At 46.0% G+C, this 20146-nt stretch overlaps 1 protein-coding gene across 1 annotated transcript in view; it reads left to right on the top strand.

Annotated features, from left to right (window-relative positions):
- The window catches only part of SIAE (sialic acid acetylesterase), a 40554-nt gene extending 24798 nt beyond the window's left edge, over positions 1–15756 (top strand). The window contains 7 exon segments of the mRNA XM_081113608.1: positions 2062–2239; positions 3865–3974; positions 4521–4654; positions 11967–12124; positions 13679–13874; positions 15396–15599; positions 15601–15756. Coding sequence (XP_080969734.1) covers positions 2062–2239; positions 3865–3974; positions 4521–4654; positions 11967–12124; positions 13679–13874; positions 15396–15599; positions 15601–15651 — 1031 coding nt within the window. The 3' untranslated portion in view covers positions 15652–15756.
- The last annotated feature ends 4390 nt before the right edge of the window (positions 15757–20146 follow it).

Here is a 20146-nt window from a genome sequence, read left to right as displayed (position 1 = left end):
CCAAGTCCTTCTCACACTTCGTGTCTCTCCTGCCTCTGCTGTGGTCACATCTCTCTGCTTGCCGCTGGGAAGGCTTCCTGACGCTGAGGACTCACGTAATTAGCTTGGACCCACTTGGATAATCCAGGACGCTCTTCCATCTCCAGGATGGAATCACATTCACAAAAGCCCTTTAGCCACGAAAGGTATAGCCACAGGTTATAACCATTAGGGTGTGGACATTTTTGGGGGGCTGCTCTGCCTACACACAATCTCATTCTCAAGGGGCTTTCCATCTTTACTCCCCTCCCCCCAGTCTTAGCTTCCTTTTGTAACCTATGCTCCAGTCCAACACTTTCAACATTTTCCTGTGCCTTTTAGTATATTGTCTTTTCTGCCTAGAATGCCAGCTCTGCTTATTCAACTTCTGTCTATCCTTCAAGACTTCCCACCTCTCTCCCTCTTTTTTAAAAAAATATGTTTTTATTGATTTTAGAGAGAAAGGAAGGGAAAGGGAGAGAGAGAATAATCTGTGAGATAGAAATATCGATTGATCGCCTCCATACACACCCTAATCGGAGGTGGAACCTGCAATCCGGGCATGTGCCCTGACCAGGAATCAAACCAGTGACCTTTTGGTTCATGGGATACCACTCAACCAACTGAACCACCCTGGCCAGGGCTCTCCCTGCTCCTCTTCATTACCTTTTCTCTCTACCTGCTCATCAGTGAAACCAGCTTCATACCAGCCACCCACAACCACCCAACACCAGCCCACAAACATCTACTGACTCTCTGGTAGGTCCAGACACTGAATAGGGTGAACGAAGCGAATAGTTCAGTAGGGTCAGGGAAACACTATGTGTGCAGCGGTTCTCAACCTGTGGGTCGCGAACAATGAAAATACATTCTGCATATCAGATATTTACATGACGACCCATAACAGTAGCAAAATGAACAGTTATGAAGTAGCAACGAAAATAATGTTATGGTTGGGGGTCACCACAACAGGAGGAGCTGTATGAAAGGGTCGCGGCATTAGGAAGGTTGAGAACCACTGGTAGAATATTGTGGAAGCGCCGGAGGAGGCCAGTCTTTATTAAGATTTTTATGATCTGTCTTTCATTCTTTTTAAAACCCCTTAATACACGTCAGTACCTCTGGAGGCACTTAACCATATTTTGCCCTATATTTTACTCAGCTGAATAGATGTCTTATTTTGTAGAATATAAGACCTATGAGGAGAGATCCCATGGTTCTCCTTTTCTTGTTACTTACTGTACTCCCACCATCTAGACATGCCTGGCACCTAGTAGGAGCTTCATCAATTTTAATTGACTTGAATCCCCACTATGACACTCGCGGCTGTTTGAGTGCCAGAACTGGATTGAATTGGGATCTTGAGTGGTGCCAAGCCAGTGCCTTAGACATAGCAGTTCCTGGGGAAATACTGGGTTGAATGATCCTGTCAGGTGAGTGTGTGTGTGCCCGTTCCCCTCTTCATCAACTTTCTTCCCACATGGGATCGCCCGCTCCCGTGTGCGTTAGTGACTGGGCTGTATGGACACGTGAGCTTTCTATGCTGAACATTTAAACACCAGTTTTGGTTTTTGTTGCTTTCTCTTTTAGCCAGACGTTGCATCCCTTACCTGCTGCCCATGTCTTCATGACCATTAGCTATAAAATGGGGTAGAAAAAAGACAGATTTCTTCCCAACATGCTCCCTGCTTGCTCATTTCTTCCCACGGAGCTAAGTGGGGACGAATGGCGAGGGAAAGGTAGAGGTGAGGTGAAGGTGGTCGAGGGGCCCGATGGCCTTTCTGCCTTCACCTGTTGAGGAGGACTAATCGTATTCCAAGGTTCTCAGGAACCTGTAGGTGAGAGGGGAGCATGGGTTGATGCGGGGGTCCACTCGCCTGGCCAGGGAGCTTTGGTTCTCTGCAAATGAGAGCATGGCCTCTCAATCTTCTCCTACTTTTGGAAATTCTTAGCAAGGAACACAAGGGATGGACCACACCCTTCTTCTCACCTAGACCCATCTGTATCCCTCTACTCTTTACCTGACCCTCTTCTTCTGAACAGAAAACTTAGGCCATGGGAGTTTCGAGTACATGTCGGCCGTGTGCTGGCTCTTCGGGCGCAACCTGTACGACACGCTGCGGTATCCCGTTGGGCTGGTCTCCTCTTCGTGGGGCGGCACCCCCATTGAAGCCTGGTCATCTGGAAGGTCGCTGAAAGCCTGCGGGGTCTCTAAGGAAGGGTAAGAAAGCACCCCGCAGTCCGGGAGAAAGCCTGCCAGGAAATTAGATAAAAGAGGAGAATCGTGGCCTCCTTCGGGGAGTGAAGTACGTGCTGAGTGTCCAAATATGTATTAACTTGTTCCGTGCACAGGCAAGGTATTACTTTCACTGTCACCACCACCACAGCCATCTGAGAACAGCACAAGCAATTATGAGTCTTTTTCTTAATAATAATTATAGCTAATACTTACTGAAAGCTTTATGCTGAAAAATGTTGTAAGTAGTTTATATATAGTAACTCATTTAATACAATAATCTCTTGAAATGTAGATATTGTTAACATAGCCTGGAAAAAGATACCAAGTCTGAGCCCAGCCAGCGTGGCTCAGTGGTTGAGCGTCGAGCTATGAACCAGGAGGTCACCATTTGATTCCCGGTCAGGGCATATGCCTGGGTTGCGGGCTCCGTCCCCAGTGTGGGGCGTGCAGGAGGCAGCCAATCCATGATTCTCATCATTGATGTTTCTATCTCTCTCTCCCTCTCCCTTCCTCTCTGAAATCAGTAAAAAAAAATATTTTTTAAAAAAGATACTAAGTCGGAGAGAGCTTTAGTAACTTGCTTATGGACACACGAGTAAGTGGCAAAGGCTGGCCTCAGTGTCTGCTCTTAACCACCGTGTTGTATGCTTAGCAGAATAAACACTGTAACAGGAAGAACAAGTAGACATGTAATCAAAGAAATATATAGTGTCGTGATTATGAAAGCACACTGAGGGAAAGCTAGATGAGGAAGGACACGTGGTGCGGGGTTTGGGTCGGAGGACGGGCTCCTTAATAAAATCTCCATCGTTCTGCTAGCGTAGAGATGAATGATATGTGGACGGCCTTCACAGACATTGTCTCGTCAGTCCTGGGAAGGCCTCTGGGGAGAGGGTGGACTTGAGCTTTTGGTTTCGCTTGGGTAAAGGTGTGCCTGTGTGAAGACATTCCATTTTGGAGCAGAAGGAATTGCCTGCGGTAAAGCAGGAGGCATCTGAAGCCAGGCCTCCCAGATCTCTGAGGACATGGAAGGGACAATTCCAAGGGCGTCGGGAAGGGGTGTAAATTCCTACAGGCATTCTACAGAGAAACTTAGGAACACGTTGAAAGCCTTTTAAAAAAAATGTGTCCTTTCACCCAGCCGTTTCCGATCTGGGAGTTGATCTTAAGGAAATACTTAAGTCTGCACGCAATGATGAAGCTATAGGAAAGAGAATCATGGCGTTGCTTAGAAAAGCAAAAAGCTTGAAACGATCTAAGTGTCTATTCATGGAGGACTAGTCAAACAAAGCTATTGCCTTGTGTGTGGGACTCGTAATAAAACACTTCTCCTCTTCGTGGCTTTAATGACCTGATCTGGGAACTGGGGTGGCCCACGCTGAACTCGTGGAAAACTGACTGATACCCTTATCCTGGGAAGAACCTGGAGGTGAAATTCAGAGACTGTTCACACGTGTCCATGTGAGGCAGAGCGGTTCAATGTAATCCTGTGTTGCTGTCATCAGAAATTTGCCCCAAGTAAAAGCTGGAGAGGCGCCCAGGTGAGGGATCATAATGTGATCGGTCACTAGCTCTCTCCTGACACTTGTGTGCCTTATCGATTTCAGGTTCACTTCACTGGCTTCTATAAGTGGCCCCAGTAAACACTCTGTTCTCTGGAATGCCATGATCCATCCACTACATAATATGACTCTGAAAGGCGTGATATGGTACCAGGGTGAGTGTTCGATTTGCTATTTCTCCACCGTGTCAGTTAGCTTGGCTGCATAACAAACCATCCTAGAATTTAGCTACTTACAACAAAAGCAATTTTATTTAGCTCCCTATTCTGTGGTCTAGCAGGGTCGTTTTTCTGTCTGGGCTGCTTTGGCTAATTTCTGCTGGGATCTTTATGTGTCTTTGGCCATCTGGCAGGTTGTCTGATGGCCGGGTGACTTAGAATGGCCTCTCTACCATGTGTGTTGGCTGGGGTCCCAGGGTTCTCATGTGCCCCCCCACCCTTCAGCAAGCTAGCTCAGACTTATTTACTGTTTACATAGCAGTTTCAGGGTTCCAGGAGTATCGAGAGAGCAGACCCCTAAACTGAAGCACTTTTCAACCTGCTTGTATCATGTTTGCCGATGCCCCTGTCGGCCCGAGCAAGGCCAGTCCAGAGAGACTGCAGGGAGGCCCACTTCCTAAGGCAGGGCTAGAGGTTGGGGAGTATTGTGTGGCCATTTTTGCTTCTACCCCAAACTTCTTTCACCACTTGGACCGTTTCCAGGGGAGGCCAACATCGACTTTAACAGGGACCTGTACAACTGCACATTCCCCGCGCTCATTGAGGACTGGCGCCAGACCTTCCACCTCGGCTCTCAGGGGCAGACGGAGCGCCTCTTCCCGTTTGGGTTTGTGCAGGTACGTGTGGAGGGGAGGAGGGTCTACGGACCTTGCCATGGGGATGTGCCACTGAGATCTTCTTCCTGGAACCCATATTCTTCTTTCACCCTCATAGCCGCTGGTCAGGGGCTGAATGTATGGCTTAATTCATCTCTGTTCACTGCGGGGACAAGTGAGTCTTTTAAAAAGTTAAGAAGTAACTAATATGTCTTCCTAGTAAAAAAGTACTGCATATTTGTTAGAGAAATATGAAAAAGATAAGCTAAAAAACATTTATAATTCCACCATCCAGAAATAAGCAGACTTTTCTGCTCATTATTTGTGAAATAGGATCCATACTACAATAGTGTACCATATCTTGCTTTTTCTTTCTCATAATGTTATATTGTGAACATTTTTCATGCTAATAAATAGATTTTATTTATTATACTTATTTATTTATTTTAAAAATATTTTTATTGATTTCAGAGAGGAAGGGAGAGGGAAAGAGAGAGAGAGAGAGAGAGAGACATTGATGAGAGAGAATCATCGATCGGCTGCCTCCCGCATACCCCACCCTGGGGATCAAGCCCGCAACCTGGGCATATGTCCCAACCATGACCTCCTGGTTCATAGGCCAATGCTCAACAACTGAGCCAATAAATACTAATCTTGAACACATTTTTAAAAAAATATATATTTTATTGATTTGTTACAGAGAGGAAGGGAGAGGGATAGAGAGTTTGAAACATCGATGAGAGAAAGACATCAATCAGCTGCCTCCTGCACACCCCCCGTGGGGATGTGCCCGCAACCAAGGTACATGCCCTTGACCGGAATCGAACCTGGGCCCCTTCGGTCCATAAGCCGACGCTCTATCCACTGAGCCAAACCGGTCAGGACTTGGGCACAATTTATAATGATTACAGAGTACTCTGAAATATGGTTATATTATAATTTATTTAACTAGGCCTTGATAAATGGGCACGGAGGTTGCTTTAAATGTTTTGCTTTTATAGGCAGCAGCTTGTTTCTGTTCCTTGCAGCTAAATCCTTACATGCATGCTTAATTTTTTCCGAAAGATAAATGCCCAGGAATGAAATTGCTAGGTTAAATTGAATACTTTTTCAGGCTCTAAACTTGTTCCCGAATTTCCCTGTAGAAGTTTATGAGTGGGTATAAATGTATGCCTTTAGCAACAGTGTGTGAGCATGTTCCCTTCCCCACACCCTCCCTAACTTGGTGTTATCCCTGCCACTCCTTAGAAGGGACCTCGTTCTCTCACTCCCAGCCCATGGGCACATGCTCTTTGCCTGAAATAATCTCTCTCTCCCACACTTGCCCAGCTAACTTTTACTTCTCCTGCAGCTCTCGCCCTGGGTATCACTTAGGAAGCCCTCTGTGACTTACCGAAGTTTGAGTAAGGCGGTAGTTCTGACTCTGCTGGAACACAGGAAATTAAACAAGTAAAATGTTATAAAACCAAGACCCAACCCACGACGTAGTGAGGGAACGGGCTTTAACATCTGAGTTGGACAGAACACTCCCAGACAGCTGCCTCTGGATGTCCACAGTTTCCCTTCCCACCCGCCACCCATCTCCTCTACCTCGTCCTACTTTACCATACTTTTTTTGGATAAAGATTTTTATAGACACTCTTTGCACTTATAACTACTTTACAATCATTTTCTTTCTTACATTTATTTTGACTTTGAAACAAGATTATTCTGCTCATTATTATCAAAATAGCAACTCCTGTCACAGTTCTGAGTTACTGTTGGTGGAACTACATTTGGGTTTTGAGGTACTTTTTTGTCTCTTAGCCTGTGTACTTGCTGATTTAAATGTGACTTCAGCCAGCTCAACCCAGAAGTATGTGCTGAATGCTTGCAATGTGCTCCGAACTGTGCGAGGTGCTGGAAACAGCACGAACCAGAGACCTTGTCCTGGCACCGAGGCCTCCCAGTTTAGTAGACTCCCCTTAGCCTCTGGGCTTAACTTGATGTCATCAACAAAAATATGTTGGTCACATGTGGAATACCGAGACTATAAACATCTACCTTCAAAGGGAGATAGCGGATCACAGCTGCCGTCAGATCGAAGCCAGCCTGCCTGGATCCCGATCCCAGCCCCGGCACTTCTTCAGCTATGCGATTTTGAACAAGATATCAAACGCCTTTGTTATTTTAAGTGTTAGTTAATCCATGTAAAGCTTGGCACATGTCAGATAAAGTTAGTGTTTGCTTTTGTTTATTTATTATTTTTATTGATTTCAGAGGGGAAGGAAGAGGGAGAGAGAGAGAGAGAGAAACATCAGTGATGAGAGAGAATCATTGATTGGCTTCCTCCTGCACACCCCACACTGAGGATTGAGACCGCAACTGGGGCATATACCCTGACCAGGAATCGAACCGTGACCTCCTGGTTCATAGGTCAATGCCTCGACCACTGAGCCACGCCAGCTGGGCAGTGTTTGTTTTTATTTATGAGAGAGGCCAGAAAATCTGGAGGGACAGTGGTCTGTAAGGAAAGATGAATGTTGGGTTTGAAGTGATGCTTGCAGGAACTGGAGCACCGTTAGCGATGCAGGACTCAGGCTCAGTAGATAGACCAGGGCCAGACGCATGTGTCAGAGATTATTCATGGAGAGGTGACCTGAAGCATGGTGGGGGCAGGAGTCCCTGTGACGCTTTCTTGAAAGGAGCTTGGAGTGGAACAAACTGCAAAGTGCAGTATGTTATTTGTAAAGCCCTCCGGATGTGGCCACCTTCCTATTCTTTGGCTGTTATATGCCTTCAGAAACAGCAGCAATTCTACTAATCACCATGGGAGGCTGAACAGCACCCCGGCTGTAGCCTTAGGAAAAACAATTTGGTTGTGGAGTGTGCTGGTGCCCCCATGTGGCCAGTGTGTGCTAGTGCAATCAATGAAATGGGAGTGGAGAATTGCAGGAATTCTCGGCAAAACTGCCATTTTGAGAAACTTCCTTGGCAAGAGTGACTGTTGTTGGCATTTCTCCCTGTTGTGCGGCAGGCAGGTACTTACCCTAGAGCAGCGGTGCTCAGCCTTCTGGCCCTTTAAATACAGTTCCTCATGTTGTGACCCAACCATAAAATTATTTTCGTTCCTACTCCATAACTGTAATGTTGCTACTGTTATGAATCGTCATGTAAATATCTGATATGCAGGATGGTCTTAGGCGACCCCTGTGAAAGGGTCGTTCAACCGCCAAAGGGGTCGCGACCCACAGCTTGAGAACCGCTGCCTTAGACCTTTCTGGTAGCTTTGTTACCGCGATTCCCATCCCGGCACTGACGGGTGAATATGGTTCCACCTTCAGTCTTCTGGGTGTCTTGTGGGAAGAAGTGGGGTGACTCATGGATCTTTTAATCCAATTTTCTAGTTTTCATGACATCCCATTATGAAGCTTCACTACCTTTTATCATTTCATCAATTAAAGCCAATTTGCATAAGAGATTTTAATAAGAGAATCGGAAATATCGCCTACATCCCACATCATACTGTCCATATAAGAAATGTTCAGCCATGGCCGGGTGGCTCCGTTGGTTGGAGCGTCATCGTTCCCCTAGACCAGGGGTCGGCAGACTCATCAGTCAACAGAGCCAAATATCAACAGCACAACGATTGAAATTTCTTTTGAGAGCCACATTTTTTAAACTTAAACTATATAGGTAGGTACATTGTTATTAACTTAATTAGGGCACTCCTGACTGACTGGCTCACTCAACTCCTGCATAAATCGCGAGCGCCTCCCCCGTGCTGCGTATCCCACGGCCCGCCTGCGCGACTGACCCCCCACTTCTAACGCCACTTCTTCAAAATAGACTCGCCCAGGCCGAAAACCGACTTCTGCGCATGGGCCCGAAGTTTCAATCGCACTGTACGTGCGCGCCTGCACGTGGTATTTTGTGGAAGAGCCACATTCAAGGGGCCAAAGAGCCGCATGTGGCTCACAAGCTGCGGTTTGCCGACCACTGCCCTATACCAAAAGGTTGCAGGTTCAATCCCTGGTCAGAGTACATACAGGAGGCAACCAGTCAATGTTTCTCTCTCACATTGATGTGTTGGGTGTTGTTTTTTTCTCTCTCCCTTCCTCTCTCTCTAAAGTCAATAAACATATCCTAGGGTGAGGATTAAGAAAAACAAAAAGAAAATGTCCAAACCTGTAGGGAATTTTTTATTTTATTTTTATTTTTTTATTTTTGTTAATCCTCACCAGAGGATCTCTTCCCCATTGATTTTTAGAGAGAGTGGAAGGGAAACAGGGAAGGAGGGGGAAAGAGAGAGAAAGAAACATCCATGTGAGAGAGACACTTCAATTGGTTGCCTCCCATGCACATGCCATGAATGGGGACAAACCTGCAACCCAGGTGTGTGCCCTTGACCAGGCATCAAACCTGAGACCTTTGGTGTACGGGCCGATGCTCTAACCATTGAGCACACTGGCCAGGGCTTTATGAGTTTATTGAGCCAAATGGAAGACAATTGCTAGTAAGCAAAATCCCAACGGATGGAGATTTCCTCCAGAGAATGGCAGTTGTGCAGGTTGTTTTATATACAGTGGGGCCTTGACTTACGAGTGTCCCGACTAACGAGTTTTTCGAGATACGAGCCGTCTCTCAGCCAGTTCTTTGCTTTGCGTTGCGAGCTAAAATTCGGGTGACGAGCCAGCTTCAGATACCCCACCGCTAGTTGGCCCAGCGAACGTCACAGTGAACGCCACAACATCAGCCCAGCATCACGTGTTTCACTCGTTCACTTTTTGATTTGACATACGAGTCATTTGAGTTACGAGCTCCATCACGGAACGAATTAAACTCGTAAGTCAAGGCCCCACTGTATTGGAATCAAAGCAGATGGAAGGCAGTTACATGAAATGCATTAGTGGCAGGATAAGGCGGTGGGAGAAAGCAAAGCGGGGAAAGCTCTAGGACTGGATAAAAGGTAGAACAGACAGACACTTCTTTTACATGGGTGGGTGCAGGATGGTTAACTAACGTGTACATAGAGGTGGCATGCGGAGAACAAGATGACAGTGAGGGGTCCGTGGTGTCCTGTCTGGTGCGGTAAGTGTGCCGTAAGAGGTCTGGACAAGGAGATGACGCTGACATTTCAAAGGTCTGTTATCTTAGATGCAAAAAGACAATGGACAGGCTGACCTCAGGTAAAGACTGACCTTTGTCCAGGGAGCTACAGGCCTGGGACGGGACTACCCGCCATGACGTGCTTTTAGTTAGGAAGTTTTCTGGTCAGACCATCTGTGTGGTTACCCTAAGCCTCTGAGTTTGTAAGGCCGCCCTGCAGGCCTCCCTGAGCTGGCCGGGGTTAGTATGTGGCCCCTTTTCGTCCCCCTGCCCTTCATCCCATATCCCTTCTGCTACGGTTGCAGCCTCTCCAGTGTTTTCCTGGTGACTTTCTACTCTTTCTGGAACAACTCCAGGGGCAGGAAATGCCCTCTATTCAAAGTGCGGCCACATTTATAGGGATGATCTCAGGTGTTTGTTTCCTGGGCCATGTGAGTCACGAACCTGGGAGAAACAGTCTGTTCCTAATGCAGCTCCTCTGATGGGGACAGACATTTTACAACGGCCATGTGGTTGCTCACCCAGGCCGTTTCCCAATGTCCGGCTTGGCCTACTGTTAGGTCATGGCTTATAAAGAGAGATAAGAGGTTGATGCCTCGAGTTGGCTGGAACTACGGCTAAGAATAAGGCGCTATCTAAAGCAAAGGACAGGGTGATACAAACATCAGAGAAGGAAGGAATAGTGGGACCACGTGCATTGTAGTAACTTTTCTGGAGCTTCTGCCCTTTGCAAGAATAGGAATCTATCCACTTTTACTCTAGATGAAAGCAGATGCTGTGTACTCAGCTATGCATACAGAATCCATGACTTAAAATAGCATTGATTATTATGGCTCACGTATTGGAGAGGCTGGGGGTTGATTGACGTTGGCTGAGCCCCACTGGGCACTTTCCTGTCTCCGTGGGTCCGCTGGGGGCTCTGCTGCAGGCCAGGCTTGGCTGGTTGGCTGAGATGAGGCAGCTCTGTCCCACAGCCGTCAGCCTCCTTTCGCGAGCAGTGGGCTAGCCCGGGTATGCCATTCTCATGGCGATGGCAGAGATGCAAAAGAGTGAGTGGAACCATGCTAGGTCTCTTGAGGCGAGGCTAGGACTTGACCCACCGTAACTTCTGTTTCATCGATTGGCCAGAGCAAACGACGTGGCTGAGCTCACAATCAGGTGGTGGGGAAATACACTTTTCCTCTTAATAGGAGAAGCCATAGAGCCATATGACAAGAGGGTGTGGATATAGGAAGGTGTAAAGAATTGGGACCTTAGCCCTAGCTGGTTTGGCTCAGTGGATAGAGTATCAGCCTGCAGACCGAAGGGTCCGCGGTTCGATTCCTGTCAAGGGCACGTACCAGTGTTGCAGGCACACCCTGACAAGGGCCAGGGCTGTGCCACCAATCAGTGTACCTCTCGCACATTGATGTTTCTCTCTGTCTCTCCTCCTCCCTTTCACTCTCTCTAAAAAAATTAAAAAGATATTTTTTAAAAATAATTGGGACCTTTGATGCAATTTGTCCACATGCTCAAAGACAGAGTCCTCTTTGCTTTCTGACAAACACTGCCTAGCCCTGTGTTGTACGCAGATGTGTCCATCACCTACTGCTTTGCAACAAATGACCCCAAAACACGGTGTCTGAAAACATCAGCCACTGGTTTCGCTCATGCCTCCGTGGGCTGGCCAGGCGGGCTCAGTGGGACGGCGCCCCTCTGCTCCCTGTGACATCGTGGGCTAGCTCTGGGACTGCAGTTTGAACGTAAGGATCTAGAATCCGCATCACTGGCCCCTCTGCTGGGATTGCTGGGGCAAAATGCCTATCTCCTTCATGATCTTCCAGTGTCCATTGCCCCTCTCTCTACATCATTCCTCCAGCAGGGCAGCTAGACTTTTTTTTACCGGCCATCTCAGGGTCCGAGGAGAATGAGATCAGAAGGCAGGGGCTCCTGAGGCAAAAACTTGAAAGCTGCCCAACATCATTTCTGAGCAACATCATCTCTGTGGTCAGAGAACATCACACACGTAGCCTAGATTCCACGGGAGGAGACATCGACTCCACATCGTGGTGAGGGCAGTGGCAGAGTTACACTGGGGCAGGTGGGATGAGGGATTCTGCCACAACAGTGAGAAGCTCAGGAGATACTTGTTGAGTGAACTTCTAAACAAATGAATGAAGCAGAACCAGGGTTTGCTTGCGAAAAGACTCCGGTGTAGGATTCTGCTGCAATAAAATTCTGACGCCGCCATCTCTCTGCTTCCTAGTTGTCTGCAGTTTTGTCTGATGAAGACTCAGATGATCGATTTCCCCAGATCCGTTGGCATCAAACAGCAGACGTTGGCTATGTCCCCAACCGAAGGATGCCCAACACTTTCATGGCTGTAGCTATGGACCTCGGTGACAGGACCTCGCCTTTCGGCAGGTATGGGTGCCTCTTGGGCTTTGTTTGAATAATCATATGTTCCTTATCTGTGGCCTTCACTGTGATGTTCACTTGTGAGAGGAGAGAGAGTAGATGGCCTAAGGATTGGACCCTAGAAGCATTCTTTAGAGCAGCGGTTCTCAACCTGTGGGTTGCGACCCCTTTGGGGGTCGAACGACCCTTTCACAGGGGTCGCCTAAGACCATCGGAAAACATATATAATTACATATTGTTTTTGTGATTAATCACTATGCTTTCATTATATTCAATTTGTAACAATGAAAATACATCCTGCATGTCAGATATTTACATGACGACTCATAACAGTAGCAACATTACAGTTATGAAGTAGCAACGAAAATAATTTTATGGTTGGGGGTCAACACAATATGAGGAACTGTATTAAAGGGCCGCGGCATTAGGAAGGTTGAGAACCACTGCTCTAGAGTCATTTACACTGGGATGTGCTGTAGTAATAAAAAAAAAAAAATAAGAACCCTCAACATCCCAGTGCTGTGATGCAACAACAATGTATGTCTTGTTCACGCTCCATGTCCAAAGGCCAGCAGAGAGGCTTTGCCATCGTGGCCGCCCACAGATCCAGAGAAACGAGGCCCCGCGTCGATCTGTCCCTCCACGGTCGCCTGAAAGTCCCACACTGGCAACTAAGGCTCTTCCTGGAAGTAGCACAAGACCCTGCTGCCCACGTCGCATTGTCCACCCGCAGTCGTGTGGCCATGCCCAGCTTCAGGGAGAGGGAAGCGTGATTCTGCCACGGCCTCAGAGGAGGAGCAGTGGATGTTTGGGAGTGGCCCCGACGACCACCACATGCTAGCTAGCACAGGGTACAAGGGGGTTTCAGTGCAGCCCAACGTAGTGTCTGGATTATCGTAGGAGCTTGAACTAGTGTTTGTTTATTTTTTAATGAATGAATGGTTATTGAATGAACAGACAACCCTGGAGGGGACCAAGTAATGAATAGATGGTTCAGATGAAACACAGGTTCTGTTGTTTGGAATAGTCCTATGAGTTAGCTGTCCTTGGTTAGTTCTAGTACCTTCTCTCCCTCCCTCCCTTCCTCTTTCTCTCCCTCCTTTTATTTCTTCCTTCCAAGTCATCTGTTATTCAAGGTTTCCAGCCCATAGACAGCCCAGAGCTCCAGCTGTGATTACCACTCACCATTTCTCTTAAGCTGACCAGCCATTGTCTATTAGACTCAGTCAACTTTATTCTCACCTTCTGGGGGTGTTTGTATATTATTTCCTTTTTTAAAAATCTGGTTATTGCCCTAGCTGGTTTGGCTCAGTGGATGGAGCGTCAGCCTTCAGGGCCCCGGGTTCAATCCCGGTCAAGGGCACATGCCTGGGTTGTGGGCTTGATCCCCAGTAGGGGGCATGCAGGAGGCAGCCAATCGATGATTCTCTCTCATCATTGATGTTTCTCTCTCTCTCTCCCTCTCCCTTCCTCTCTGAAATTAATAAAAGTACATTTTTAAAAAATCTGGTTATTATTGAGCTCAAACCCAAAGTTCAGTACTTGTGTTTTGTCCTGCAGCATCCACCCTCGAGATAAGCAGACCGTGGCCTACCGGCTGCACCTGGGGGCCCGAGCTGTGGCTTATGGGGAGAAGACGCTGACCTTCCAGGGACCACTGCCTGAGAAGATAGAGCTCTTGGCCGACAAGGGGCTGCTCAGCCTCACGTACTCCCAGCAAATTGAGGTGCAGAGGCAGGACCACGAGATATTTGAGGTGAGAATAGCAGAAACAATGGGGGTTCCTCCTGAATGGGGATTCAGTATCAGGATTTCCTCCACAGTGAGGCCCACCTCTTCAATTTAACATAACTGCGAGGCAGGGCTTGGTTGGTGGGGGGCTGAGCTTATCTAAGAGGGGCAAATAAACAGCCCTTAATTATTTGCCTTGAGCGGCGATTTTCAGCCGCTTTCGTCTGATGGCACACCTCAACTAATTACTAAAATCCTTATTTTCTTCCCAATCTGACCCAAAAATAGGCCTGATTTTGATTCATTCACATCACATGGCTATTGTGTTGGCCGTTGTCATTTCTGCATTTGACAGTCTAAGCGAAAAGCGGTCAGTGCCCCTGACTAACATTCAGGTATTTTATGCTTTAAGAATTCATGCGGCACGCCGGTAGACAGTCGCTGGCTTACAGGCAGTTTTGATAGGACAATCAAGGAAGGGAAACGAGTCCATATTTAAATGATACTCCTTTTGTGTCTTCCCTCCAAAGCAGCCGTCTCTGTCCTGGGCAGGGCCTGCAGCTTTATTGGCAGGTTGCCTGTTGAAAGGATCCTTCCTCCAGAATATTCCCCTCGTCCTTAGATGTCTCTTTCATCCTAAATTCTGACATCCTTTTGAGTTTAGTGTCTCCTATAAGAGGCTTAAGCCTGGTGATGTGGAGCTTGGTGTGATTTGCATAATGAAAGTACTTTCTTCTAAAGATCATCCCGCAGTGACACTGGGGCTGTTGATTGAAGAGGTTCTTCTGTAGATGGAACATTTACATGAGTGTCTGGGAACCAAGAGGCTATTGCTGGGGCTGGGGCATCCGGGAAGAGGGCACTGGAGGAGATGAAAGGGTATTTAAACCAACTTTAGTCCCACAGGCGTTTATCCAGGGCAGCTTCTCCTCTGGAACCCGGTGCTTGGTCAGTGCTCATGCCACTTAGCTTCTGGGCCCTGGGTGTTAGGGGAATTCTAGCTCCCAGGGGGCTTCTGCATTCTGTCTCCACTTTCATCAGCATCTGGCAGTCCGTCCGTCATCTGGACCCAGAATCACAGTTGCGGTCAGAATATAAGCTTGGGCACTGGATCATTTATGTTCCCTTCCCGGGATTGCTGTCTGACTTAAGGCCTCATTATGCAAAGTTCCTTTGTGCCCTTCCCTCGTTCCTCACCTCCGTGGCAGGGCCACAGGGAGCAGCAGCTTTAGCGTTTGTCAGGAGGGTGACCGCAAGGATGTTCGGGGAACCTTCCCCCAATGCTGGATGTGATGGTGCTTCCCCATCTCCCTCCGTAGTTTATGCTTTGTTGGTTGAGTTATTTATTTCATCACATGAATATTGGTTGTCAACCGGTGGCTGTAGTGACCAGACTGACTCAGATTTGCTCTGGTTGCTGTAGAAAGTGGGTTCTTGGCCCAAAGTGGCTTTCTCTCCCTACGGTCTGTCTCAAAGAGCAGTTCCCAGCCTCGAGGAGCATCCTTCTGCCTGACCTGACCCTTCCTATTTATGCCTCTCTCATTAGATCTCGTGTTGTGGTGACCATCAGTGCAAGTGGCTTCCAGCTCCCATGAACACTTCCTCCACCCAGACCCTGGCCCTGAGTATCAGTTCTTGTCCCGGCGCCGTGGCTGCTCTCCGCTATGCCTGGGCCACTTGGCCTTGCGAATACAAACGGTGTCCCCTATACCACCCCAAGAGTTCCCTGCCAGCCCCGCCCTTCATTGCTTTTTATTGCAAACCAGATGCCTGGACGTCACAGCAAGGCTGCGATGATTTAGTGCAGTAGGATCAGATCTTAGACATAAGTAAATGACAACAAAAAACTAGATTTAATTTTGATTCATTCACACCAATAGCTATTATTGTGTTGGCTGTTGGGTGTTTTTTTTTTTGTTTTTTTTTTTAAATTTGACAATCTAAGGGAAAAGAGGTCAGTGCCATGACTAAATAGTCAGGTATTGCATGTTTTAAAAATTAGATTTGGGCATTTAGGAGTTTAAATGATGACAACTGTTGCTTTTAAAGGAAATTAGCAGAAAAACTTCATTGGAGAGTTCCCAGCCAGCCTGGGACTGTTTCTGTATTCTGAGAGGAGCCAGGGCTGGTGAACAATGAAATGCCTGCCTTTTGTCCTCTAGTTGGGCTGGCGCCTGTATTGGACTCATGCCAACCTACAAGCAAATTGAACCTCAATGTCATTCACTTCTCATAACTGGGAGTGGAACATCTAGCTCAGCCGTGGGCAAACTACGGCCCGCGGCCTGGATCCGGCCCGTTTGAAATGAATAAAACTAAAAAAAAAAAGACCGTACCCTTTTATGTAATGATGTTTACTTTGAATTTATATTAGTTCACACAAACACTCCATCCATGCTTTTGTTCCGGCCCTCCGGTCCAGTTTCAGAACCCATTGTGGCCCTCGAGTCAAAAAGTTTGCCCACCCCTGATCTAGCTGGCCCACATGGCCTTGAAGTTTCTTCCAACCCTCGTTTCCTCAGTTCTGGGTGTAAGAGGACGTGTTAGATGTTTCCCTCTAAGCCAAATACAGTTCTGCTCTTTCAGTTCCAATGATGATAATGTGGCTGGTGAAAGCTAACAAAGCAGAACCATGTGTAGGCACTTGGGGAGGTACTGAGGCCAGCCTTACGAATGAAGAGAAAGGTGAATGAAGTATGGTAAAGGAGGTGCTCAGGCTGCCAGTAACAGGTCCTGGGGATCACCAGCTGAGAAAGATGTGACATTGGAGGTCACTGAGGAGCAAGCAGGTTGTTAGAGATCATTATAAATCTCAGGCCCTGGCCAGCATTGCTCAATGATCAGAGCGTCTGCCCACGAACCCAAGGGTCATGGGTTCGATTCTGGTCAAGGGCACATACCTGGGTTACAGGTTCCCCGCCCCAATTGGGGCTTGTGCGGGAGGCAGCCAAATTGATGTGGCTCTCTCACACGGATGTTTCTCTCCTCTCTCTCCCTCCCACTCCCTTTCACTCGCTCTAAAATCAATGGAAAAAATATCCTCCAGTGAGGAGTAACAAAAAAAAAAAAAAATACATGTCAGCTCTTTAAAGGTACGAGTTTTAACTATAAAAACGATAATCCAGATGGAAGAAAAAGTGAGGCTGGAAGTGAAGCTACTTGATAAGTATTTAGAAAAATAATCCCATGGGACAAATGTGAAGGAGGGCTCTTGTGTGTACTGTTAAGAATCAGTGCTGTTTATTGGTTGATTAAAACCAGCTCACGGCTCTTGACGATTGTGTGTTGTCTATTAGAAGTTAGAAATGAAAGTGTAAGTCACACATTGTTTGAAGGGATACCGGGTGAGAAATGCCTCATCAGGCAGTTTTGTCATGTGAACATGAGAGTGTACTTACACAAACCTAGATGGTGAACCTACTGCTCCTGGGCTCCAAGCCCATACAGCGTGTCACTGTACCACTGTAGGCAGTTTTAACACAGTGGTATTTGTGTATCTAAACATACGAGAGGCACAGTGACAAAATGGTATAAAGGATAAAAAATAGTACATCTGTCCAGGGCATTTCCCATGAAAGGAGCTGGCAGGACCGGAGCTGCTCCGGGCGTCAGTGAAGGAAGGGGTGAGTGAATGTGAAGGCCTAGGACATTATGTCCACTACTGCAGACTTTATGAACACTGCACACGTAGGCTGCTCTAAATTAACATAAAATATTCTTCTTCAATAATAAATTAACCTTTGCCCTGATGGGTTTGGCTCAGCGGATAGAGCATCGGCCTGTGGACTGAAGGGTCCCAGGTTCAATTCTAGTCAAGGGCATGTACCTTGGCTGCAGGCACATCCCCAATAGGCGGTGTGCAGGAGGCAGCTGATCGATGTTTCTCTCTCATCAATGTTTCTGTCTATCCCTCTCCCTTCCTCTCTCTAAAAAATCAGTAAAATATATTTTAAAAAATAAAATTAAAAAAAATGAACCTTAGCTTACTGTAACTTTTTTACTTTATAAACTAGATAGTTAAGCTCAGGTTACTTTCATCCCTAAAAACCTACAGCACACAGTTTGAAAAATGAGGATTAGGAAGTGGATATGTTAATGAAATCATCTAAAATTTATTTTTAATTGTTGAAAATTGAAAAAATTCCGTGGGAACTCAGGTTATTTCTCAAATGAAATAACATTTTACTGTTTGAAAAATGAAATTTATAATCACTGTAGATGATTTGGACGCTAATAAAAAGTATAAGCAAGTAAAAATTATCCCAAAATTCATCATTTGGAGAGAAACACTAATATTTTGGTGAACAGTCACTTGATTTGTTTGGGTCATATTTTACACACTAATTGGATATTATTTTTAATCTGTTTTTTACTTGTTCTAACAAAATAATTTTCCTATGTAAATTGAATATAGATTTAGTGTGACATTTTGTGGAAACCCCATTTAAAAAACTGTTTTTTATTGATTTTTTTTGAGAGAAAGAAACATCTATTGGTTGCCTCCTGCATGCACCCCAACTGGGGACTGAACCCACAACCTGGGTATGTGCCCTGACTGGGAATCAAACCTGCGACCTTTCGGTGCCTAGGATGACTCTCAACCATCTGAGCCACAGTGGCCAGGGATGGGAGCCCCATTCTTTAATTCCCCATTAGTGGACAACCAATTTTTTTGTAATTTTCCACAGTATCACTAATACTGTGATAATTGTTACTTGCAAACTAATTTCCTTAGGGCCCTTAATGTGGAATAACAGGTTTAGGATAAATATATTTAAAATTTTGATACCAACAGCTTTATCTTCCCAGGAGATCAACAGTTTACATTCCCAACAAGGTACAGTCCCATTTTTTTTATCTCATTCTCATTGATACTGCATGTTGTCAAATACAAAACATCCTTAATAATTCAGTAGATGAAAAGATATTTTAAGTATAAGGCAGTATTTTTCAAGTTTTTAAAAATGATCCATAGGAAAAACATTTGACATTCCATGTATTCCCATACATGTGAATGCATGTGAGATATATAAATACATATATACACATCATAGTTGATACCAAAGTTTCAATCTTTTGACATGCAATGCACTCCAATATATTCTAATTATTTTATTTTAAAAGATGCACAGCTTGACTCCCTAAGTTTAAGAACAGCAAATGGGTTCTTTCTGTTCTTGGAAAGCTACAAAGTGAACACTCTTTAATAAGCATAAACTGCACACTTATTACAAAAATGTCTTTCCGCCCTAGCCGGTTTGCCTCAGTGGATAGAGCGTCGGCCTGGGGACCGAAAGGTCCCAGGTTTGATTCCGGTCAAGGGCACATGCCCGGGTTGTGGGCTCAATACCCAGTGGGGGACGTGCAGGAGGCAGCCGATCCATGATTCTCTCTCATCGTGGATGTTTCTCTCTCTCTCTCCCTCTTCCTTCCTCTCTGAAATCAATAAAAATATATTTTTTAAAAAAAGTCTTTCTTAAAATGAGCCTTTCTTTTAATATGTTTTACTCAAGCTATAATGGAATGAAAGGTAATTTCTATATGTTAAAAGCAGCCTATGTCATTTCTGTGTAAGTACAGATATGTTCAGGCATCTTACAGAAGAAAAATATTAAAACATTAACAGCTTTGAGTAAAACTCTACCCTTGATTTTCCATAATCCCAATTATACTACTTAATTTTTGGACTGTAAAAGCTATACAAAATATAAAGACTATCATTAAGAGTTACAAAATTAATGTTACTTCTGATGCTTTATAGTGACGTGTGGTGTGCTCTCAACGCTGCTGGGCCCTTCCCTCTGCTGGCCAGATGCATTCCTATAAAATTTGAATCCCATTTGCGTCGTCCCTGGTTAGCAGTTATGAATTGTAGCGCAGTGACAATCCAGTTCTCACCACTCCTTCCCCAATCTTCTACTCCTGGGGTCCTTTTGTTCCTCCATTCCAGCCAGCCCTGGTACTAAGATGGATCCTCACTGGGATCCTCGCTGCCCATCCAACCAGCTGCTGTGGTCAGGATGAGGTGAGGTGGTGAGCCTCCACCTTAATGCCATAAGCAGCGTCCAGACAATTCATTCGCACCGAGTGCAGAGTTACTACATGGCTAATGAAATGACAGGGTGAGTCTGTTACGGAGGCTGGGAGCCAATCCCCAATCCTTTCTATATCTGTGTTATCATGCCGTTTCAATGTACTTAGTTAAAAGCACATTCTCCAATAAGAAATCACAAAGAGGATGTAGACAGTGTTAAAGATAACCTTTTGGTCCCCTCCAAGGGTATGTACATGTGAAGA

The sequence above is a fragment of the Myotis nattereri genome (assembly GCF_964212035.1).
Source record: "Myotis nattereri genome assembly, chromosome: 19".
Taxonomy (NCBI): domain Eukaryota; kingdom Metazoa; phylum Chordata; class Mammalia; order Chiroptera; family Vespertilionidae; genus Myotis; species Myotis nattereri.
This window is presented reverse-complemented; position numbering and strand designations above follow the sequence as displayed.